The following is a 26,138-nucleotide window of genomic DNA, read 5'->3' as shown; positions in this document are numbered from 1 at the left end:
TGGGATTTTATGTGATAGACCAACACAAAGTGGCACATAATTGTGAAGTGGAAGGAAAATGATAAACCGTTTTCACGTTTTTTTTACAAATATGTGAAAAGTGTGGCGTGCATTTGTATTCAGCCCCCTTTAGAGTCCGTTCACACAGGGGCAACTTGGGATCCGACTTCAGGTCGCCCCTAGTCGCCTCAGGTCGGACAACATTTAAAAACCAATGTAAGTGAATGAGAGCCGTCTTAATGCACGCTACTGAAGTCGCTCCGACTTCAAAAGAAGTTCCTGTACTACTTGAATCCGACTTGTAGGCGACCGGTACCCATTGATTTCAATGGAGGTCGCCTCCAAGTCGGATTTCTGTCTATACGGAGGCGACTTTGACAGAATTATTAGCTCTGAAGGGGGAACTCCACGCCAAATTTCTGAAAAAAATTTGGCGTGGGTTCCCCCTCCGAGAGCATACCAGGCCCTTAGGTCTGGTATGGATTCCAAGGGGAACCCCCTACGCCGAAAAAAAAGGCGTGGGGGTCCCCCCAGATCCACACCAGACCCTTATCAGAGCACGCTACCCGGCCGGCCAGGAAAGGGGGTGGGGACGAGCGGGCGGCCCCCCCTCCTGAGCCGTACCAGGCCGCGTGCCCTCAACATGGTGGGTGCGTTGTCCAAAGCACCTTGTCCCCATGTCGATGAGGACATGGGCCTCTTCCCGACAACCCTGGCCGTTGGTTGTCGGGGTCTGCGGGCGGGGGGCTTATCGGAATCCGGGAGCCCCCTTTAATAAGGGGGCCCCCGGATACCGGCCCCCCACCCTATGTGAATGAGTATGGGGTACAATGTACCCCTACCCATTCACCTGTAAAATAAAGTACAAAAAAAAAACACAACACACAAGATAAAATAATTTATTGCACAGCTCCGGGGGTCTTCCGTCTTCGGGGGTCTTCTCGTCGGACTCCTCCGCTATCTTCTTGTAGCTCTTTTGCTAGCGGAGGAGTCCGGCTTTCTTCCTCGCCGCCGGCCTCTTCTCCCGACTTCGGGGGTCTTGTCCCCCCTCTTCGGTTCTTCTGCCGGGCCACCGCGCCTTCTTATAGCTCTTTTCCAGGCGGTGGCCCGGTCTTCTGTCGCCGCCGCCGCCTTCCGTTCTTCTCCTTCTTCTTCTCCTGGAGATGTTGACTCGACGAGCTCTCCGGCCGTAATGCCAGGGACGCGCTGTGCTGCCACTTATATAGGGACAATGGGGCGGTGTCACATGGGTTGATGTCACATGGGTTGGTCACATGGGTTGATGTCACATGGTGACAGTCCCAGCATCCTCCGGGACTATGACATCGTAAGGGGGCGGGGTCACCATGTGACCAACCCATGTGACATCAACCCATTGTCCCTATATAAGTGGCAGCGCAGCGCGTCCCTGGCATTACGGCCGGAGAGCTCGTTGAGTCAACATCTCCAGGAGAAGAAGGAGAAGAACGGAAGGCGGCGGCGGTGACGGCGGCGACAGAAGACCGGGCCACCGCCTGTAAAAGAGCTATAAGAAGGCGCGGTGGCCCGGCAGAAGAACCGAAGAGGGGGGACAAGACCCCCGAAGTCGGGAGAAGAGGCCGGCGGCGAGGAAGAAAGCCGGACTCCTCCGCTAGCAAAAGAGCTACAAGAAGATAGCGGAGGAGTCCGGCGGGAAGACCCTCGTCCCCACCCCCTTTCCTGGCCGGCCGGGTAGCGTGCTCGGATAAGGGTCTGGTGTGGATCTGGGGGGACCCCCACGCCGTTTTTTCGGCGTAGGGGGTTCCCCTTGGAATCCATACCAGACCTAAGGGCCTGGTATGCTCTCGGAGGGGGAACCCACGCCAAATTTTTTTCAATAATTTGGCGTGGAGTTCCCCCTTCGGCAAAAGTCGCCTGGCCTGGGGCGACTTGTAAGTCGTCCCAAGTCAGGTTGAAGTCATCACAAGTCGTGTTGAAGTCGTCCCAAGTCGCGCTGTGATCTAAACTCAAGTCGTGTCCAAGTTGCCTCACTCAAGTCGCCTACAAGTCGTGTTGCCCCTGTGTGAACGGACCCTTACTCTGATACCCCTAACTAAAATCTAATGGAACCAATTGCCTTCAGTAGTCACCTAATTAGTAAATAGTCCATCTGTGTGTAATTTAATCTCAGTATAAATACAGCTGTTCTGTGAAGCCATCATAGTTTGTTAGAGAACATTGGTGAACAAACAGCATCATGAAGGCCAAGGAACACACCAGACAGGTCAGGGATAAAGTTGTGGAGAAGTTTAAAACAGGGTTAGGTTTTAAAATAAAAATAAAAATATCCCAAGCTTTGAACATCTCATGGAGCACTGTTCACTCCATCATCCGACAAGAGTATGGCACAACTGCAAACCTACCAAGACGTGGCCATCAACCTAAACTGAAAGGCTGGGCAAGGAGAGCATTCATCAGAGAAGTAGCCAAGAGGTCCATGGTAACTCTGGAGGAGCTGCAGAGATCCACAGCTCAGGTGGGAGAATCTGTCCACAGGACAACTATTAGTCGTGCTCTCCACAAATCTTGCCTTTATGGAAGAGTGGCAAGAAGTCCAGAAGTCATAAGAAGTCCAGTTTTCAGTTTGCAAGAAGCCATGTGAGGAACACAGCAAATATGTGGAAGAAGGTGCTCTGGTCAGATGAGACATCATCATTGGCCTAAAAGCAAAATGCTGTTTGTGGCGGAAAACTACGGTAACACTGCACATAACCCTGAACACACCATCCCCACCGTGAAACATGGTGGTGGCAGCATCATGTTGTGGGGATGCTTTTCTTCAGCAGGGACAGGGAAGCCGGTCAGAGTTGATGGGAAGATGGATGGAGCCAAATACAGGGCAATTTTAGAAGAAAACCTGTTAAAATCTGCAAAAGACTTGAGACTGGGGCGGAGGTCCACCTTCCAGCAGGACAACGACCCTAAACATACAGCCAGAGCTACAATAGAATGGTTTAGATCAAAGCATATTCATGTGTTAGAATGGCCCAGTAAAAGTCCAGACCTAAATCCAATTGAGAATCTGTGGCAAGAATCGAAAATTGCTGTTCAGATGCTCTACATCCAATCTGACAGAGCTTGAGATATTTTGCAAAGAAGAATGGGCAAAAATGTCACTCTCTAGATGTGCAAAGCTGGTAGAGACATCCCCAAAAAGAGCTGTAATTGCAGTGAAAGGGGGTTCTACAAAGTATTAAATGCAAATGCACTCCACACTTTTCACATTTGTAAAATATTTTGAAAAGCATTTATCATTTTCCTTCCACTTCCCAATTATGCGCCACTTTGTGTTGGTCTATCACATAAAATCCCAATAAAATACATTTACGTTTTTGGTTGTAACATGACAAAATGTGGAACATTTCAAGGGGTATGAAAACTTTTTTAAGGCACTGTAAATTTTAAGTAGACTGTCAGTTGCAAATCTAAATGTGATGTCAAATTCAAATAAAATTCCTGAAATAATTCCAGACTTAAAATAATCTAGCTGTCATCCGTGTATCTGGCTAAGCTTGCAGGGCGAGGTTTGCAAAAGGTTGGCAGGCCAGATGGGAAAAATCTTCTCAGTAGCCTCTCCTCCAGAGCAATCCCTTTTTGGTCTTGTAAAGAAGAGTGAAAATATATACAAAGTAATCAAATTCTGTAAGGACCGGACTACTGACCACTGCTTTAGTGCTTTACTCGACAAGTTCATACGGGAGGTGGGCTCCACACATTTTAGATGCATCTAGAGGACCCAGTGTTGTCCTGCTGAGATCCTTCACCTTTTCCACATTTTTATTATGTTACGGCCTTATTCCAAAATGGATTAAGTTCATTCTTTTCCTAAAAAATATCCAAACGATACCCCATAATGACAACATGAAAGAAGTGTGTTATGAAGTCTTTGCAAATTTATTTAAAAAAAAAAAACGAAAAAAATCACATGTACATAAGTATTCACAGCCTTTGCCATGACACTCAAAATTAAGTACAGGTGCGTGCTATTTCCACTGATCATCCTTGAGATGTTTCTACAACTTGGTTGGAGTCCACCTGTGGTAAATTTCAGTTGATTGGACATGATTTGGAAAGGCACACACCTGTCTATATAAAGTCCCATGGATCCCCGGGGAAGGGTACAGAAACCTTTCTGCAGCATTGAATGTCCCAAAGAGCATATTTGCCTCCATTCGTAAATGAAGAAATTTGGAATCACCAGGACTCTTCCTAGAGCAGTCGCCCGGCCAAACTGAGTGATCAGGGGGAGAAGGGCCTTAGTCAGGGAGGTGACCAAGAACCCGATGGTCACTCTGACAGAGCACCAGCATTACTCTGTGTAGGGAGGAGACCATCTCTGCAGCACCCCACCAATCAGGCCTGTATGGTAGAGTGGCAAGAAGGAAGCCGCTCCTCAGTAACAGGCACATGAAAGCCCGCTTGGAGTTTGCAAAAAGGCACCTGAAGGACTCTGACCATGAGAAACAATTCGCTGGTCTGATGAAACAAAGATGGAACTCTTTGGCCTGAATGGCAAGCATCATGTCTGGAGGAAACCAGGCACTGCCTAGCACCTTGCCAAAACCATCCCTACACTGAAGCATGGTGGTGGCAGCATCATGCTGTGGGGATGTTTTTCAGCGGCAAGACCTGGGAGACTAGTCCGGATCGAGGGGAAAGATGAATGGAGCAATGTACAGACACATCCTTGATGAAAACTTGGTCCAGAGCACTCTGGGCCTCAGACTGGGGCGAGGGTTCATCTTCCAATGTGTGCCAAGCTTGTAGCATCATACTAAAAAAGATTTGAGACTGTAATTGATGCCAAAGGTGCTTCAACAAAGCATTGATCAAAGGCTGTGAATACTTCTGTATATGGGCTTTTTTTATTCTTTTTTTTTTTTTTATAAATTTGCAACGATTTCAAACAAATGTCTTTCGCCTTGTCATTATGGGGGATTGTTTGTAGGATTTTGAGGAAAATTAATTCAATTTTGGAATCGGGCTGTAACATAACAAAATGTGGAAAAAGTGAAACGCTGTGAATACTTTCTGGATGCACTGTATGTGTCATGTATAGGTACAGCAGGCTCTGTGCACATCTTCCATCTAGGGCCCAGGGGTCTCAAATGGCAGCCCTCCAGCTGTTGCAAAACTACAAGTCCCATCATGCCTCTGCCTGTGGGAGTCATGCTTATAACTGTCAGCTTTGCAATGCCTCATGGAACTTGTAGTTTTGCAATAGCTGGAGGGCTGCCAGTTTGAGACCCCTTATCTAGGCAAATGACGTGCATTGGGCTAGCGCCGAAAATTTTTATTCAAACCCCCCCCCCCCCCCCAAAATAAATAAGTGATCAACACGTACAGGATGGGAGGGGTGGAGTAAAGGGAACATCATTGGAAGGGTAAGGATCCGCTTTAAAAACCTATTTTAAAAAATTGCTGCCAGGCAGGTTTTTAGTGTAGACTTCTCAGTCACTGTCAGTCTCTAATAAAAGCGATGCTGTCAATGTTTGCCTGTGCCCCTCACCCCCCTTCCCCATACCTAAACTTGCTAGATTGGCAGAAATAACCCAAGGGCAATCTGATATTGGCCCGGTAATATCTCTAGGCACCTTTTTTACCCATGTGACCTTGATGGCACATTGACACGTTTTAGGCCATGCTTCCCATGAGGTGACCTTATCAATAGACAAATGATGATGGGAATTTCAGCTGACCTTCATTTGGATGAACAATGGCCACATTAATCTTTTCTTGCCAACTACAAGGATTCCTTTGCTGCTTTATAAAAGGAGGGCAGATGGAATAGACTGAGGACCGAAGACGTTTTATTTTTATTTTTTTTGTCATTAAAGAAATCATTGACTGCACCTGTAAAATATTTACTATTAGAGGTCAAGGGATTTAAATTCCCTGCTTTTTTCCCTTCTTCTCTGTGCAGTGCATCTGGGATAGACTCAATTTTGATTGGTCTGCTCCATCCCAGTGAATCGATCTGGTCCGTCCTGGAAGTACTGCACAGAGAAGAGTGAAAACATCAGATTTCCAACCCCCGGAGCACTGCACCAACTGCGGGAGCCCTGAGAGCTCAGGATCACCCAAGGTAAGTGCAGCAGGGACCTGGGGGGTGGGGAGGGTGTACTGTATTCATCTTTACATTCTTTTCTGTAAAGGTAAGTATAGTATGAGAATTTTTTTTTTTTTTTTTTTTTTTTTTTTTTTTTTTGTGAATGCATGAAATATTTGTAAGGCTCGGTTCACACAGGAGGCGACACGACTTGCCGTGCCGCGACCTGACAAGTCGCCCCCCGTTTTGTACTACGGAACCGTTCTAAGAGGAGCGACTCGAGTCGCTCCGACTTGGAAAAAAGGTTCCTGTACTACTTTTGGGCGACCTCGGGCGACTTGCATTGACTTCTATATAGAAGTCATTTGCAAGTCGCCGCTGAGGTCTCGGCAGGTCGCGGCGCGGCAAGTCGTGTTGCCCCCCTGTGTGAACCGAGCCTTAGGGTAACACTTCCAGGTACAGTAAAACCTTGGTTTAAGAGTAACTTGGTTTGAAAGCGTTTTTGCAAGACTAGCAACATTTTTTTTTTAATACGTTTTGACTTTATATACAAGGCGATGTCTTGATATACAAGTAGCATCAAGTCGCAACTGAGTATAAAAGATAAGAGAAGCGCCTCTAAGAGTAGCAATATGGTTACATTTAATAAAGGTACAACATTTAGCAACTCGCATGGTTGAGGATTAAAACAGACACATCTAAGTATGCAGACATCCGGGGTAAAGCTGTCCACGTAGGCCGCCCTCCTCACCGATATTGACGTCATCGCGCCTCACTTTCAGAACGCTCTACTGCAGGGTGGTCTTCCCAGTCATGATTGCAGACTGACAGCGGTGAGATCCGGCTGTCCGGCGGATGGTCTATGTGGACAGCTTTACCCCGGATGTCTGCATACTTAGATGTGACTCTTTTAATCATCAACCATGTGAGTTGCTAAATGTTGTACTTTCATTAAATGTAACCATATTGCTACTCTTAGGCGCCTCTCTTCTCTTTTATACTCTGTTGCGACTTGATGCTACTTGTATATCAAGACATCGCCTTGTATATAAAGTCAAAACGTATTAAAAAAAAATGTTGCTAGTCTTGCAAAAACGCTTTCAAACCAAGTTGCTCTTAAACCAAGGTTTTACTGTACCTGGAAGTGTTACCCTTACAAATATATTTCATGCATTCACAAAAAAAAAAAAAAAAAATTCTGATACTAGACTTAACATTACAGAAAAGAATGTAAAGATGAATACAGTACACCCTCCCCACCCCCCAGGTCCCTGCTGCACTTACCTTTGGTTTTAGCGCCAAACAGCGATTTGTCCCACACGTGAGTTATCGCCATGAGTGTCAGATCATGGCCAGTAAATCTACCACCAGACCTCCTGTAAATCTAAAGTGGTAACCTGTAAAGGTTTTTAAAGTGTCGCCTATGGATAGTAAAACTTACTTCTCTTGTTGCTGTTGTGCGGGTATGCGCAATTTTAAAGCGTGGCAAGTTTGATATCTATTTACACGGTGTAACCTAATCTTTTATATTTTACAAAAAAAAATGAAATTTTGTTCTACGTTGTATGTAAATGTTTGGCGTTTTTTTTTTTTTTTCTACAAAAAAAAAATTGAGTTTGAAAAATGGCTGCGCAAATACCGCGTGACATAAAAATTTGCAACACCCACCAATTTATTCTCTAGGGCCTCCTGCTTTAAAAAAAAATACATATAATGTTTGGGGATCTAAGTAAATTTTCTAGCACAAAATACTGATTTACATGTAAACAAAGTGCTGGAAAAGGCCTTTCTGTCATCTCAGACCTTCTAGATCAGGAGTCTCTAAACATTTTAAACAAATGGACAGTTTGTTTTTCAGTCTTTAGGGGACCTAAACTGTGACCAGTGGGAGCTGAAAAAAGTCCTGGTGTAAGTGGGAGTAAGCAGTGGCCCATCACTGGTGCCGGTGGGGAGGAATGGTGGCCTATCACTGGTGCCGGTGGGGAGGAATGGTGGCCTATCACTGGTGCCCGTGGGGAGGAATGGTGGCCTATCACTGGTGCCGGTGGGGAGGAATGGTGCCCCAAGGACCATATAAAGTCAAGCAAATTGTCACGGTTTTGAAGCCACTGTTCTAGATTGTGTGATAAGTCAATGTTTTTAACCTCCGTGTGAATACCTTTACATGAACAATATTAATCCTAATTTGCCAGATAGCCGCCCAACTGCCTGAAAACGTGATGTAGAGATGTTTTTTGCACAAATATATATTCGAATTGACTTTGTCAAATGTGTTTGAACAAACTGCTTTTGTTCCTATAGCAGCCATTCATAGAGTGTAATCAAGTCTGCTGCACTACACTAGACGCATGAGGGAGGATCAATTTTCTAAAAGCCAACAAGAGCAACCTTACTTCAGATACAATGCCTTCAGCTTGTGGCTGTATCATTGATGGCCTGTTCTAGTTTGATGGCAATTTTTTTTTTTTTTTTTATGACCATGCTTGTGTATATGTAATGAGATTCATGTATACTCATATATCAGGCCTGAAAACTGGAACACGCAGAGCAACCTTTCTCAACAAGGGTACTGTGGGGACCTTGGGTTCCTCCAGAGATTTCCCCATTTGAGCAATGAGTAATTGCTTATTCCGAAGAGAACCACTGACACCAGTGATTGTTTCCATTGTATGTTGTGGTGACATTCTTCCCACTGGCCCGTCCTTCTGTGAGGGGGCAAGGAATCTAGAGAGGCTCTTCTCCCATTAACAACCAAGTCTGTTGGGAGTCTTGTGCTACTGGTAAGGAGGCACTACACTGACCACCCGAATAACGGGGACCTTCTTTCACTGGCCAGCAATCTAAGGGGACCCTTATTTCATTAACCACCAGGACTAAAGAGACCCTTCTCCCCCTTACCACCAATGTTGTGGGTCATTACACTGGCCATGAGTGTAAGGGGGCATTTCTCCACTGACCAACGATTTGTGGGGGCAGTACACTGACCACTAGTGACCTCCAAGCCCAGCACCTAATTAGTACTAAACTAGTAAAACTGCATTTTTGTAGATGGGCATAGTTTTGTGTAAACTAGATATTAATTGTCTATCCCTCAGTGATAACAAACTGGTTACGTGGCTTCCTATAAATATTCTGAGGAGCCATGAGTATAGAACATTGTGTATTGAATATGTGCATTAAAAGCCACTGGATATTAATGCTCATTCCAGAGTGTATTAGCCAGACCAGGCATCTCCAAGGGGGTTGGCAAAGCAGAACGAGCGGCTCCAGCTGAAGATATTACTTGTAGCTCATTATATTTTTGAAGATGCAGGACCCAATCTCACCAGCCATGTCTGTTGTGCAGCCTAGAACTCATGCACGTTAACGTGTTGCTTTTGGGCAGCCTGTTCATTTGAATGGGCTGCCTAATGAACCTAAAATCGTACCTGCTGCGTTTTTTTTTTATTGCTAGTGTTTCTGCGGGTTCAGGTGTATTGGGGTACTGTTCAGAATGAATGGCACCACAGCTCACCATTACAGCACAACACAGTGGTGTGAACAGACCCATGCAAAGATAAAGGGACTTCAATTCCTTAAATGTTTTAGTGCCCAACTCTGCCATCAGGAAAGTTGTTTATAGGAGCTGTACAGACGGAATACTTACCTGGCTCCGTGTTACCGCTGTTTCAGTTGCAGCGCTGCTCCCCTTACTTCCTACTTTCAGAAGAGCCATTGCTATTGGCTCCTGCTGCTGTCAAACACCTGTGAGAAGAGAGTGGAGGCGTGGCTTACCGGTATTGTGTGGATCTATGGACACACACAGCCCAGCTTGGGAGCATATGTGTATGGGTAAACAGGCAAGGAGAAACAGTGCTCAGGGCCCTTAGTGCAAATGTTTATAATGTGGGGTTAAGTAGATTTAACGCTGATCTAAAAAGCCAGCCCAGTAGATGCAGAAAAAAACATCAGTTTTATTTCAATTGTTGATCAAGTCATTAAAATGACAATAAGAGCATGCGATGCCAGAGGCTCCGGGCTGTGATGGAATATCACACCCAAGTTCTGATAAACAGGCCAATGAAAAGATGACAAGGTAGCAGCCTGTGGATTTCGGTCTGTTTGTGTCCAAGCTCAGTGTCGCGCCACGGATGACAAAGTCTAGCCGCTGGGTAGCAGCAGGAAAGAGCCTCAGGGAGCCAAGTATGGAGCGCAAGCATGGGGGTTGCCGTGACAACTTGTTTCGCGTGCATGGGCTTTCTCAAGTCGTGGAGAAGCTGGCAACCAATATATTGAAGCCGTTGATATGCTAAATAGAGGGTGAGCAGTGGACGGAACAGATAAAAACAACCTGAGTGCCGATATCCCATCATTGCTGATTCGTAATTGAACATATTCAAATAACAGTTCAAAAAGCTACTCCGTGAGTTTACAAAGTGCATGCGCGCGAAACACGCAAGAAGGTAACAGCACTGGTGGAGGAGCGCCAGAAAGGAGGTAAGTGACCTTTCTGTGCAATATCGTTGCACAGGGCAGGTAATAACATCTATGCAGTAATCTGAATGAAGTAGCATCACCAGACGTTTAAAACCCTTGTAGAATACCGCAGGTGACCCAGTGCACATACTGTAGCACTTGGCCCTTTTCAAATCTGTGCAGTGCTTTGAGCTAGTGTGGTGGTCGGATAGAGGTGGGAGGAGTGGGGCTCGCTATTGACCATGCTAGCAACGGCCACTGCATAGATTAAACGGGGCCAAGTGCAGTATGTGCTGGGTCCCCTAGCAATTTAACTGCCTCCCACTTGCTGTATAGTCAAATGACCACGGGTGGAATACCCTCTCGTTCTGAGACAGTCATATGGCATTGCCCCAGTCTCACTGCCCTAGCCTGCCCGCGGGAGTGCTGTATCCCTGGGACATGTTGCAACCCTGATCTCGGTAAAAAGCTGATGATGTGGCTCTTTACCCATGTGATCAGCTGTGTCCAATCACAGCCGATCACATGTAAACACTAAAGTGCCAGTAACCGGCTCTCCTTCCCTCACATCGACAGGAATGGAGAGCTGATCGGTGGCATTTCCTTGCAATGTAGACCTGTACAGGTAATCAGGACACTGATCAGCAGTGATAGTATTCATTGACCATTTGTGATGCCAATCTGTGCCCATCAGTGCTGCGTTTCAGTGCTAATCAGCTTTGTCTCATTGGCGCAAATCCGTGAAGGAGAAAAATTACTTGTTCACAAAATTTTTTTTGGACAGAAACTTAAACTTTTTTTGTCTGTCTTTTTTTTCGTTATTTTTTGTTTAAATAAAAAAAAAAAACCCAGCAGTGATTAAATACCACCAAAATAAAGCTCTTTCTGTGAAAAAATGATAAGTTTCATATGGATACAGTGTCTTATGTGCAATTGTCATTCAAAGTGTGATGGCGCTAAAAATTGGCCTGGGCAGGAAGGGGGTAAAAGTGCCCGGTATTGAAGTGGTTAAAATTCTACTGATACTTTTTTTAAGTAGGGGAAAAAAAGGCTTCTGTGGCTCTCATTGTAAGACAGAATCGCAAAAAAAAATTAAAATAGTTTCTCCTTTTTGGTTAGACAAGCCTGCATTGCCTGGACACGTGTCGGCTGGGATCGTTACCTCTGTTCAGCTGATGGAACATTTTGGGTTGTCAAGCAGCAGCATGGCTGCCAGGAAAAAAAAAAGGGGAAATGAGAGATGCGGCCTCTGTACTGTGCACTATTTATAAGGCAGGCTTGGGAAGTGAGAAGAATAAAATACAAGGCAAGTTAGCCACTTGACCACCGGAAGATTTACCCCCCATTTTTTGCGGCACGGCACTGTTACTTTAACTGCCAATTGCGCGGTCATGCAACACTGTGCCCAAAAAAACATTTTTTCATTATTTTCCCACAAATAGCTTTCTTTTGGTGGTATTTGATCACCTTTTGTGTGTTTGTAGCAGGGGAAAAAAAATAGATATTGGAAAAAAAAATTTCCATTCTGCTATAATACATACAATAAAACAAATTGAAAAAAAAATCAAATTTCAATTTTCCAGTGTCCGTGGTCATAGAGTCCCAGGCTCCCACTGTATGTGATCACAGCAGGAGTGAGCCACCGGTAGCACGTATGCGTGCCCCCTGCCCAGCCTTCCTGTCCAGCTGGATCATGTGTGTGTATGTATACGTGAGACGGCGCAGAGCTGCCGTTATGTAGCAGTAAAACTGCTATAGGGCGGACCTTAAAGAGGAGTCCCGCCCACCCCTTTAAAAATTAAGTCACCCACTACATGTACTGTAAATGCGGACTTTGAACATTAGGACACTAACCTGTCCATAGACTTTAATGGAAGTCGCCTCCAAGTGGGATTCTCATCTATATTGATGTGATTTGGATCCTACATTACAGGAAGATTGCATAGGCATTCCCTGCTGTGTAGCCCTTCCTGGCTTCAAAGTTGCATCAAGTTGGCAGGAAGTTGCCTGGAAAAGGGGAAGGCTGAGATTAAGCACCAGGAAGAGTGTGAAACAAGTTAATGCTTTTTCTCCACCATATGCTGTATGGATTGTCGTTTTATCTTGTGGAACCAATAAAGGTGATTGAAGCAGTGTGCGGCCGTCCAGGGTGTTTCTTTTATTTTTGTCACACCTGAGGCTCTAATAGGCTTCAAAATAGGGTGGGCTCGGGACGCAGAGCATTGCGCACCCAGTTGTTCGTTCATTCGCTGTTGTTACACTGACCCTCCTGACGGCCAATTGGGAAGCAGGTCTGATACCCGTCATCCTATTGAACGCCTACGAGGAGGGAAGGAGATGCACGGCAGAAGCGAAGAGGAGAAGACGCAGAAGCTGCTGTCCGTTCCCCGCTGCTGCCCGATGTGCCCGCCAATGTCCGATCCCCGCCACTGCCTGATGTGCCCACCACCTAGATGGGGTAAGTGCCAGTGGACCGGCAGACAGCGAGGGGGTCTGGTTGTTTGCCACCACCACTGGAAGGTAACATCTAAAAATTACCCGTTCTTTGTCCTAAATTTCCCATTGTGTGGTCACTTTAATAGTCCTGTGTGTTGGAACCTTGAGAAGGTAGTCACGTCTTTGTAGATATCTCGTAGAAAGCCAAACAATGGGCGTTCTGTACTTGGGATAAAGTAGTTAAAGGGATACAAGTCAGCCAACGTGGAATAAAAGTTTGCTTGTAGAGCCAGTAAATTTCCACGCAGCTGGGAAATTGTAGAGAGGATTTTCTGTGGAACGTAGGAGGAGCGTCTGTGCACTCTGATCACCTGCGGTTGCAAGTATTCACCTGCCAGAGTACGTGCGTCCCTGCTTGTCACGTCGGCATATAAAGTCACGGGTTGAATTGTAGTATGATCACATAGAGAGTCAGGCTAGATTCTAGTAATAAAGATAAGGCTAACATTGGCAGAGAGGAGGGGCCCAGGGCCACTCTTGTTACACACAATGTGATAGGGAACAGCTATTTACAACCCCTGTCTACTTAGTGCTAGGAATGTGTAAGTGTTTTGCCAGAAGTTTTGGGACGCCTGCCTTTAAACGCACATGAACATCAGTGCCTGAACTCAAAAATGCACTTCTGGAAGAATGGTCAAACATTCCCATAGACACTCTCCTAAACCTTGTGGACAGCCCTTCCCAGAACAAATGATGCTGCTATAGCTGCAAAGGGTGGGCCAACTCCATATTGAACCCTACGGACTAAGACTGGGATGTCATTCAATTTCATGTGCGTGTAAAGGCATGGCGTCATACACATACTGTGTATATGTGTGCATATAGAGCAAGTAAAATGAGTATTGAACACGTCACCATTTTTTCTAGGTAAATTATATTTCTAAATGTGTTATTGACATGAAATTTTTTACCACGTCGATAACAACCCATACAATCCATACATACAAAGACACCAAAACAAACAAGTTCATAAATGAAGTTCTGTGTAATAAAATGGAAGGACACATGGAAAAAGTATTGAACACGATAAATAAAATGTATTTAATACTTGGTACTAAATCCTTTGTTGGTAATGAGAGCTTCAAGACACGGGCTCCTGTATGGAGACACTAGTCCCTTGCGTTGCTCAGGTGTGATTTTGGCCCATTCTTCCACACAGTCTTCAAATCTTGAAGGTTCCTTGGGCCACCTTCTCTAATCTTTAGTTCTCTCCATAGATTTTTTATTGGATTCAAGTCATGTGATTGGCTCGGTCATTCTAGCAGCTTTATTTTCTTTGAAACCAATTGAGAGTTTCCTTGGCTTTGTGTTTGGGGTCATTGTCCTGCTGAAATGTCCGCCCTCGTTTCATCTTCATCATCCTGGTAGATGGCAGCAGATTTTTATCAAGAATGTCTTGGTACATTTTTCCTTTCATCCTTCAATGACACGAAGATTGCCAGTACCATATGGTGAAAAACAGCCCCACACCATGATGTTCCCACCTCCCAACCTCACTGTTGGTATGGGGAATGTTTTTTGGGGCGATTTGACCTCCAAACATAGTGTGTATTATGGCATCCAAAGAGTTCAATTTTGGTCTCGTATTACCAGACTATATTCTCTCAGTATTTCACAGGCTTGTCTAAATGTTGTGCAGCAAACCTTTTAAATGAGCTTCAACATGCTTTTTCTTCAGCAATGGAGTCTTGCGTGGTGAGCGTACATGCAGGTCATGGCAGGTGAGAGTGCATTACTTATTGAAACAATTGTACCTGCTAATTCCAGGTCTTTCTGAAGCTCTACACAAGTGGTCCTTTGCTCTTGGACAACTCTTCTCATAATTCATTTCACTCCTCTCTCAGAAATCTTGCGAGGAGCACCTGGTTATGGCCGGTTTATGTTGAAATGATGTTCTTTCCACTTCCGAATTATGGCCTCAACAGTGCTCACTGGAGAAGTCAGAAGTTTAGAAATCCTTCTGTAACCAATGCTATCCGTGTGTTTTGCAACAATAAGGTTGCAAAGGTCTTGAGGGAGCTCTTTGCTTTTACCCATCATGAGATGTTTCTTGTGTGACACCTTGGTAATGAGACCCCTTGTTATAAGTCATTGGTTGAGACTGGCTGATATTCATTTTGCACTGACAAGGGGCAGGATTGCTTTCTAATTACAGATAGATTTCAGCTGGTGTCTTGGCCTTCTATATATATATATATATATAATATATGTGTGTGTATGTATGTATATGTGTGTGTATATATATATATATATATATATATATATATATATATATATATATATATATATATATATATATATATATATATATTAGTGACAGTACAGTTCCCTGTCCTAGTAATTGTCGCCCAGGGTTCTCAAATAGGCAGGTTGAGGGGCTCCAGGATTATTTAATGTGGAGGAATCTGTTTTATCAGTTTCCTCCAAAGTTTGTAAAATCCACTTGGGGACCTGGAACCTGGAGATTCCATAGCGTTATGGGTGGGATGGAATCTCCAATCCTGGGACCGGGTTTTTGGAACAGCCAGGAGTCTGGCTGGTTGATTGAGCAGGTGGGTCCTGGGATTATAGCAAAGTTAGGATTAGGGTTCTGGGCTCCACCCAGAGAGACAGGAGGTCTCCAGGAGTCCAGAAAGTCCAGGTGTGCACTAGTGAAAGCCAGAGACCCAAGTCTGAGGATCAGAGCAGTGAGGGGCTGCTTGCTAGATAGACACTGTGTGTGTTAAAGCTGTGCGCATCGGAGACGAATGAGAGCCTGAAGTGGAAAGCCTGAGCAGCAAGGAAGCTGAAGGGGTACAGTAGTTGTGCGGGAACCCTGTTATAAGGCCCAGAGGGCTGAATTGTAAAGCCTAGATGGCAGTGCTGCTGAAGAGAGCCAGGTGGCTTGGCATTTTTCATGTATTGTTTTTTGGCAGAACCCCTGTGTGGGCAACCAAGTGCATGTATGAACTTTATGTATGTGTGTATATGTGTATATATATATATGTATGTATGTATGTATATGTGTGTGTATATACCCTGTTTCCCCTAAAATAAGACCTAGCGTGATTGTCGGTGTTGGCTGCAATATAAGCCCTACTACCCAAATAAGCCCTACTCTGTTTCCTCAAAAATAAGCCCTACCCTGAAAAGAAGACCTACAAGGACTTTAACTAGGGCTTATTTGGGGGGTAGGGCTTTTATTGCAGCTATCACCGACAATCACACTAGGTCTTATTTTAGGGGAAACAGGGTATAAATGTGTGTGTATATATGTATGTGTGTTTGCACAGCACTGTGTATATAATTTTATAATCATACAAAACTATTAGACGAGGCCATCCTATGTAGGTGAAGTATATTTACCATAGGTGTTATCCAGCTGGTGGGGCAATGCTCAATGATAATTGGTGTATTCATTTCCATCTTGTAAAGCATTGCACGGCATTAACAATATTTGCTGAGCGGACTCCCAGGCATGTAAAAATCACATGCTGTTTATTTTTATCTTGGATGAAAGCCTGCTCTCACCAGCAAGCAATGGGCCTTTCTGGGGTTGGACGGGTTAAGGTTGGCACTCAGGCCTGGCTGTCACATACGGGTTCCAGGAGGTCACATGAAGCCCAGGTTAAAAGCGCCTTGCCAATCTATTTATATCTACCGGTAATGCAATCCATGTGATCCAAGAGGAATTTAGCATCTGTGCTTGGCACTATTCTAGAAAAAAGAAAAAAGGAGGCGAGGTAGAGAGGGGGTGACTGGTGTAGAGGACTTCATCTACCGGATAAACAGGTCCTGCCTATCATTTGGGTGCAGATAAGTGGCGATATTAGGCAGGGAATATGCAGACAACATGGCTTGACTTGTAGGCTGTGACTTCAGGGGACAACCAAATCTGGTAATGCCTGTGTCGCTAAAAGGAGCCCTGTAGTAATCCTTAAACAACCAATAGTAGGATTAAAATTGTATTTGCTGCAAAAAAAAAAAAAGAAAAAAAAAAAGCAAGGTCCCATATAATTTAACCTATTAACCGCGTGCCGACTGTATAGATATACGGCAGCAAGGCAGCTCTTCTGCCGCCGGATCATGTACTAGGTGCCTGATCTGGCACTTCTGGGTAAATTTTTGGGGTTAAGATTTATTTTGAATATACAGTGGTCAAAATTCTGACATTAGCATGACAACATAGAGTAAAGATTTAGCCCCCTCTTATTTACTCTTATTCTGTTTTAGACTGTCATTGAGGGATAATTGTCTCCAAAAAAAGTGCACATGTAAGGTTTGCTTAACCACTTTTCCACACGCCGATGTACTATGGCAGAATGGCATGGGCAGGCATATTGGCGTACAGGTACGTCTATTTCTATACGCCGCCCTGCCATCGTGTGCGCACCGCCGCGCTCGCGTGCCAGTCGGGACACCGGTGATCTTCTTCTCTCTCAGGGGGTTTCTTACCATCAATGCAACAAACCTAACATTCAGCCTCCTGGCAGCTTTACTGCTCCTGACCATCAAACGTGTCCCAGTATTTGTGCACAGGTGCTGTTCCTCGGGTCTCTGCGTCTTTCCTCCCCGCAGCTCCCTAGCTGCTCCATCCCTCCTGGATATTCTCCAGCTTGGGCCTTAGTCTGTTCTAATCTGGACAGTATGGTGCATACTAGCACCTCTGACGGCTCCCTTCACACACCAACCTCCTCGGTTGGGTGGGGCACCGATCTCAACTTCTTCGGATTTGTAAAATTAAGCCAGCACACACTTGTGCCATGAATGTGCTTGTTTCCTGCAAAATCTGGCGTAAACTGCCTTATCATACAGTGGCACAGCGTCCCCCCTGCCACTAATATATACACACAGTGGGTATAGAAAAGAATCACCCCCCCCCCCCTTTAATCACAGCCTCAAATGAAGACTGATACAGTTTTTGTTTTATCCAGCTGTATTTACTAGTGCAACTTATAACATCCAATTGAAAGATATGATACCAACATGTCAGAAAAAATTATAAATAAATATTTATTTTATTCATTTATTAATGCATTCAAAAATGGAATCGCTGAGTTGGAAAAAGGATCACCCCCCTTATATCAGTATTTTGCTTTAATTACAGCCTTTAATCTAGATATGTCTCTAATAACTTTGCTCATCTAGATTTTGCAATATTTGCCCATGTTTCCTTGCAGAACTGCCAGGGGAGGGCTGGCAGCCTTAGGCCTGGGGGGCAAGTCCAGTCAAGTGGCCCATTGAACCACTTAATCAGCTAGGTCAGTCCACTGGTTGGGGGGGGGTGTTAGATAAGTCCGCTGGTGGGGGGAGGGTGTTAGATAAGTCCGCTGGTTGGGGGGAGGGTGTTAGATAAGTCCGCTGCTGGTGGGGAGGGTGTTAGATAAGTCCGCTGGTGGGGGGGTGTTAGATAAGTCCGCTGGTTGTTCCATTGTCATGATGACTATGCATTATTAATTAAATTTACAACTGAAGCAGATTTTCCCATTCTATTCCATTTTGTGAAGGTTATCACAGATGCCTTACTTCAGGCTGGGGAGCATTGATTCAGTGAGGACTGGAGACACTGAGCCAGGTCCTTGACACGGGGGGGGGGGGGGGGGGGTGATGATCCTGAAGCAGGTCTCATCTTCTCTGCAGACTGCAGCTAGCCACTGCTCCCCATAAGCCCAGCAGGTCACGTGCGACGTGACGTTCTTGACGACGGACGTCCCCTCCCCTAACGTGCCACACACCTGGCCTGCCTCTGAGACTCCTGGGAGGTAGGAGTTGTAGTCTGCTGTGCTCACACCAGGGGTGTACCTAGAGCATTTGGCACCCGGGGCGGATCCTACATCTGGCAACCCCCCCCCCCCCCCCCACCATAAAATGTAAAAACACCCACTGTGTCCCCTGCATACCTCTGCATCCTTCAATATCTTTTTGTCACTACTGTGTACCCCCCCCCCCCTCTCCACAACTGCACCTCTGGACCCCTTTAAATTACACTGCACCCTGCATCTCTGGACCCCTTTACATTACACAGCACCCTGCACCTCTGGACCCCTTTACATTACACAGGACCTTGCACCTAAGGACCTCTTTACATTACACAGCAGCCTGCACCTAAGGACCCCTTTACATTACACAGGACTCTGCACCTCTGGACCCCTTTACATTACACAGGACCTTGCACCTAAGGACCCCTTTACATTACACAGGACCTTGCACCTAAGGACCCCTTTACATTACACAGCAGCCTGCACCTCTGGACCCCTTTACATTACACAGCAGCCTGCACCTCTGGACCCCTTACCTCCTGACCCCTTTACCTTACACAGCCCTTGTACCTCTGGACCCCTTTACATTACACAGCACCCTGAACCTCTGGACCCCTTTACATTACACAGCACCCTGCACCTCCGGACCCCTTTACATTACACAGCCCCTCACAGCTCTGGACCCCCTGCATGTTACACAGACCCCCTACAGTGCAGACCCCCCTGCCCTCCCTACCATACAGACCCCCATCTACAGTGCAGACCCTCCTACAGTACAGACCCCTCCACCCTACAGTACAGACCCCCCTACAGTGCCAAATCTTCCCCTACAGTGCAGGACCCACCCCCCTCTACAGTGCAGGACCCCCCACAGTAAAGAACCCCCCTAAGGACCCATAATGTACCTCGAGCCCAAGGCAGTGGCATTGCAGGGGGGAGGTGCGAGCAGCACCCGAGTGGAGTGACATCTGTCGGCTCAGTGATCCGGGACCCGGAGCAATAATCCCCTTCTCTGTGGTCGCGTGACTCACGTTGCTCCATTCTGATCAGTCCCGGCAGCGGCTGTCACTCACAGCCGAGCAGAGTGAAGCCGCCTCCCCCTCCTCCTTCATGTCTACACAGTGCTGTGCATGGAGGAGGGGGAGGCGGCTTCACTCTGCTCAGCTGTGAGTGACAGCCGCTGCCGGGACTGATCAGAACGGTGCGACGTCACCACAGAGAGAAGGGGATTATTAAACTGGGTCCCGGCTGCCCGTCACAGCGTAAAAAAAAAAAAAAAAAAAAAAAAAAAAAAAATGAACAAACGGCCAGCGGCCGTTTTAAACATAATGTAGGTGCCGGCCTGGGGGGAAATTTCCACCCTGCCCCCCCGGCCCAGCCCGCCCCTGAAAACTGCTCAAGTCCAGTTAAATTTGATGGTGACAGTTTGTGGACTGCAGTCTTCAAGTCATTCCACAGATTTTCAATGGGATTTAAGTCTGGGCTCTGACTAGGCCATGCAAGCACATTCACCTTAAACCACTGTGTGGTCATTGTTTCCTTGTGCTTTGAGTCCTCATGTTCGAAGGTAATGTGTAAACTGATGTGTCGGGAGCACACGCCTTGTGCATTACCCAGCGACTTTCAGTCGGGAGCTTTTTGCTTATGTGACCGCTGTGACAACCCTTTGCCTTGTTCACATGATCATAAACCCCACCTTCTAGCTTTTGAAACCCCTTAAAGGGCCGGGAGGTGCCAACATCACGCTTTCTATTCGGCACAACAGAGGAAGGAGGAAGGGGAAGAGACAGATAAGTGCCATGCCATTTTTTGCAACATGACACTGCGTTACTTTAATTGATGCGGTCATGCAACGCTGTACACAAATAAAATTGAAGTCCTTTCTTCTCCCACAAATAGAGCTTTCTTTTGGTGGTATTTGATCACCTCTGCAGTTTCAATTTTTTTTGCGCTATAAACAAAGAACTGAAAATTTCGAAAAATAAATATATATTTTTTACTTTCTGCTATAAAACATATCCAAAAATCGAATTTCTTCATACATTTAGGCCGATATTTTATTCTGCTACATATTTTTGGTAAAACAAAATCCCAATAAGTGTATATTTATTGATTTTGCGCTAACGTTAGTGTCTACAAACTATGGGATATATTGTTTTTTTACTAGTAACGGTAGCGACCAGCGACTTATAGCGGGACTGCGATATTGCGACAGACAAATCAGACACCAACTGACACCTTTTTTGGAAACCAGTGACACCAATACAGTGATCATTGCTAAAAATATGCACTGTCACTGTACTAATGACACTGGCTGTGAAGGGGTTTACAGGGGCAAGCAAAGGATGAACTGTGTGCCTAGCCTGTGTTTGTGTACTGTGGGGGAGGTGCTTTAATAGTGCTTTGGAGGAACACAGGAATTATACCTTCTGTACCGACAGAATGGCAATCTGCCTTGTTTACATAGGCATATTGCCATTCTGCCTGTGTACAGAATGATTGGTGGGTGCTGGCGGAGAGCGAGTGCGCTGTACCCGCTGAGGATGCAAGCCTCCTGTGGTGTGCACTCGTGCCTGACACTTGGAAGTGCAGGATCACACTTGTATAAATGATCTTGCACCGCGTGGCCGCCCTGTAGCAGTAAATCCGCTATAAGGCAGCCCGGCAAGTGGTTAAAAAAAGCAACCATACTCACCTAGGTGACTGTACCATTGAACCCATGCTGCATCTGTCCCCCGTTAGCTTGAAGACCAAAAAGCGAGCTGTCACATGAACGCTCAGGTCTCAGTTGTCAGTCACCAGCTTGCTGCTCTGCTCCTCCTCCGCTCGTTAGAGCACCAGGCTGGAGAGAAGATGGCACAGATGGCTTGGGCTCTCAGCTGATCCAGCTCCTGCTCAAGCATCTGGGTGGATCCCGACAATATTGTCTGGATCTCTACAGAGCCTGTGACGTCGGCTGACAGTGGACTTTAGTCTGCTGTCGGCTAAATCTGGGTCACAAGAGTGCAGTACTAAGTGCACTCCTGTGACCTACTGGAAAACGATGGCCAAAAAAGCTTTGCCCGTTCTTCTCCTCTAAGTCAATCCAACTGAGAAGCTTCGTTTGATGCTCATAAACAATCCATCTGTAGCACCAGCCTTGTCGGTACTTTTTGCGGTGCTGTGGACGGTCTGTTTGGCGTTTAATTGGAGTGTAGAGAACATGCAGCTTCCCCCTGTGGACTACTAAGTCAAATCCTTTCATACGCTTCACATCTCCGGCATTAAAATGTCATGAAATATTTAATACTGAACTTTTAAAAAAATGCATCCTTGGTGTATCTCCTCTTACTATCCAATTTAACCAAGACAGCAGAAGAGAGTAAATATAATGGAATTGTCATGCTCGGGTTTTTGTTTGATACGGAAGGGGGGATTACTGAGCATGCAGTCTCTTTCAATAAGACTAAATGACTTCTGGGTAAAGGCCATTATGTAATCCAAGAATAAGAAACAATAGAACACTGGGTAAAAAAAATTTCTCTGTAACCAATAAGTGACTACTCTAGGTGCACCACCTTCCTAAAGGACAAAACTACTACACTTATCCTTTTTGATTTTTTTTTTTTTTTTCATATTTTTCACGTGCTAACATGCACATCTTAGGCCTGAAGATTTAGTTAAAACCCTCATACATATATTTTCTGAAAACAGAGACCCTGTAGAACAGGCATCACTAAATGGTGGACCTCGTCTGCATCCGGACTGAGTCACTATACCATCCAGACCATCATGGTGGTGCAATCTAGGACCTGGCTTTTTCCTCCAGCCTCCATCATTCTCAGAGCGGAGACTGGACAGAGGGCAGAATCGGGACTTGGCCAAGTTAACTTGTCAAGTTAGTCAGCAGGTGATTGGTTGCTAGAACACAGGGCGGTCTTGGCAATCAATCACCAGCTTGTTAAATGAAAAATTAACTCCAGCAGTGGGGGGGCTAAAGGGACACAAATGTGGATGGGTGTGAAGGTTGCAAAGGAGGACACTGCCATGGATGCATATGAAGGGGGGGGGGGGGGGGGGGCGAAAGGGGTAAAGGATGACGCCACCACTGCGGGGGGGGGGGGGGCAAAAGAGGTCTCTACTGTGGGGGGTGAAGGGGCAAAGGAGGACACTACTATAGGTTAAGGGGTGAAGGGGCAAGAGTGAGCCACCTATCACAAGCAGGCCATGACCTTTTGAGAACTTTCCATGCCCCAATGGTATACAGAACGCCTCCAGGTGCCAGTTTTAGAAAATTTAAAGCAGCTGCAGATTAAAATGGAAAGGTAATTTTCAATAACCTTTAAAAACAAAATGGCTTCTGTAGGAATTTTTTTTAAACAGTTGTTAGTGTTTCTCAACCCTTTTACCCAAAGGAACCCCAACATTATCCTGCATAATAATAATAATAATAATATTAGGGATCATTGGGAAAATGCCCTTTATATTGATGGTCAGTGGAAAGAATTTTCACCCCTTAGCCCTTGTACACACGGTCTGAGATTCCGACAGAATGTTTCCTATCGGACCGTTTTGTCGGATATTCCGACTGTGTGTGGTCTCCATTGGACTGTTTCCGTCGAAATATCCGTCGGACCAACTTTTCCAACTTGCCAGTAAAATTTTCCGACAAAATGCTCCGATCGGACATACTCCGATCATGTGTAGCCTACTCTGACGGACAAAGTGCCACACATGCTTATATCAAATTCCTAGACCAAAGCTATTGGCTACTAGCCTGAACGTAGTCCCGTCGTAACGAAATAATGTCATCACGTTATGTACAATCGGATTTTCTGACAACTTTGTCCGACCGTGTGTATGCAACAGTTTCAGACAAAATCCAACGGATTTGGTTGTCAGAATGTCCGACCGTGTGTACAAGGGCTTACAATGGGGAAAGAAAAAAGATCATTGTCGTCATATTGCTAGCTTTGATAAGTGGTGTTGGCCCTGGAATCTATACAGGCACCATCAGATGTAAGGTCAGGCAGCCACACATCAAGGAACCCCTAGTATGTGGAGGAACCTTTTGGTCTCTGGAGCAGTGTTTCTCAACTCCAGTCCTCAAGGCGCCCCAACAGGTCATGTTTTCAGGATTTCCCTCAGATGAAATTGATGTGGTAATTACTAAGGCAGTGAAACTGATCAAATCACCTGTGCAAAATAATGGAAATCCTGAAAACATGACCTGTTGGGGCGCCTTGAGGACTGGAGTTGAGAAACACTGCTCTGGAGGAACCTTGCCTAAGAATGGCTATGCTATGCTATGTTTTGTTTAAAAGCAAAAAGAGTTTTCCTTTTAGAGGGGATGTTAAATTTTTCTTCCTCGTTTCATATATTTTTTTTTTCTTCCAACAGACTCACAAAGAGGGACCAAAAGATAAGAAGGATGAGTGAAAACGTTGCGATGGCTGTCAAGGAGTTCTCCCTGAGCAGGCTTCATCTGGTTATTGCGCCATTTCCATGGCAGTCTACACAGAGTACTATGTGACCTCTCTGTGTCGTCCGTCGTACTCAATTTAGTCCAATTACTAAGCTGCTCTGTTGCTTTCTCTTTTTCGCTCCGGTCTTCTCGATTCACATCTACAACCTGTTTACTGTGGTCATTTCTCCTCATTCCTCTGGTGGGGGCGGCAAGGCTTCATACACTGATCAGTGGGGAACTACCAATACACAATACTGTACAGACCACACTTTTTTTGTGTTTCACGTGTATACAGCCAATGGTATGCTTTAATCTTTTATGTTTTCCAACCAGTGGCACCTCTCTCCCCGTTTCTTTTCTGTCTGGTTTGCATTATTTGAATGCCTTTCTAACGAATGTAACTGTTTATTATACATAATAAAGGTACAGAGTGCAATCCTCCTGTCATATCGGTGGTAAGTTTTTGTTTTTTCACCGGCATACCAGGTGTTGCTGTGCTGGTTGTAATATAATACAGGGCGCTGGGTGCACGTCCCTAACTCTGCTAAGCACTTATGTATTAAAGGGTATGTGAACCCAAACAGCGAACTGCTCTTACTTGTTCTCTTTTGGCCTGTTAGCTCCATTTAAGGCAATTTATTATAACTGATAGGTGCAAAAAACTGTGGATCCTGCCAGAAACCTTGTCAGCTGATCACTTCCTGTGCTGTGAGTCTTTACTACAAGACACCCCCCCCCCATCTAATGGAGAGGACAAAAGGAGTAGTATGCCATGTTCAAATATAATGAAGGCCAGTAACACTGTGTGCCATGGATCACAACAGCGTGTGTGTGTGCGCCTGCTGCTTTCTCAATTGATAGTGAATCTGTATCAACGCGTTTTGTCCAGTGAGTGACAAGCTGGGGTGGTAGATGCGTTTTTGAATCATATATCCAAGCCCAAAAAGTAATATATTACATCTTACCAGTTCTTGGATGTGAGGGCTGCATTCGCTTTCATTTTCCAGGCTTTTTTTCCTTTTTATTTTCACATGATGGTGGCTGTAATACACTTCCTGTCTAGGGTGACATCACTCGCTGCTCTCTATAGAGAATCGGCATCGCCCCAGGCCAGTGATGGTGAACCTTGGCACCCCTGAGGTTTTGGAACTACATTTCCCATGATGCTCCACTACACAGCGCATTAGCATCATGGGAAATGTAGTTCCAAAACATCTGGGGTGCCAAGGTTCACCAATCACTGGCCTAGGCTGTTTTCCTGATTTGGACTGCAAACATGTCATTTCTATAATATGTGGAGGACTGGTGAACCTCTGTGTAAGCGGTGTGCCTGCCCCGAGGGTCAAACAGACACCCCTCCCCCCCAGTTTGAGATTTCAGATGGGAAGGTAGATGGACAATATTTATGGCAGGATCAACAGGTGTTTGTTTGTTTTTTCTTGTTTTTTTTATACTTGCAGAAAATGTTCCTGGGGAAAAAAGGAAACTAATGCAGCCACCATCTCTACGGACTGGAAAACTGCAAAAGTTTACTTTTTTGCTCCTGAGTTCAGATAAGTTCTAAAGTTATTTGCTTTGTTATGGGGACTTTCCAGATAAGTTTTGGTATCATGCGCTTGTATAAGATTATATGTTGTTTTTTTTTTGGGGTCATTAATAAAGTTAAGGTTTTAAAAAACATTCTCTGTCGTTCGCTTTTATTTTTTCAGATGCTAGCCCTCCGGGGTCTCATCTTGAAGCTGATTCTTATATATAGTGACATGCAACCCAATGAGAGCACCAAACAAACCTCCAAGAGCCCAAGGAAATTTTATTTAAAAAACGTGATTCATGGCAAGTAAAAGCCAATACGTTTTTGGGGATTATAAATCTAAAAACAAATATGCAAGATAAAAAAAAATAACACAAAAATCAAAGAATATACAGCGGGGAGTAT

The 26,138-nt window shown here is 45.3% G+C and overlaps 1 protein-coding gene across 1 annotated transcript in view; it reads left to right on the top strand.

Moving 5' to 3' along the window:
- Positions 1-25,882, top strand: part of BCAP31 (B cell receptor associated protein 31) — a 72,855-nt gene extending 46,973 nt beyond the window's left edge. The window contains exon 8 of the mRNA XM_077478879.1: positions 24,136-25,882. Coding sequence (XP_077335005.1) covers positions 24,136-24,174 — 39 coding nt within the window. The 3' untranslated portion in view covers positions 24,175-25,882. The remainder of the gene's footprint in view (positions 1-24,135) is intronic.
- Positions 25,883-26,138: the final 256 nt, after the last annotated feature.

The sequence above is a fragment of the Lithobates pipiens genome, unplaced genomic scaffold (genome assembly GCF_037356315.1).
Source record: "Lithobates pipiens isolate NorthernLeopardFrog02 unplaced genomic scaffold, aLitPip1_a1.2 Scaffold_1, whole genome shotgun sequence".
NCBI lineage: Eukaryota > Metazoa > Chordata > Amphibia > Anura > Ranidae > Lithobates > Lithobates pipiens.
This window is presented reverse-complemented; position numbering and strand designations above follow the sequence as displayed.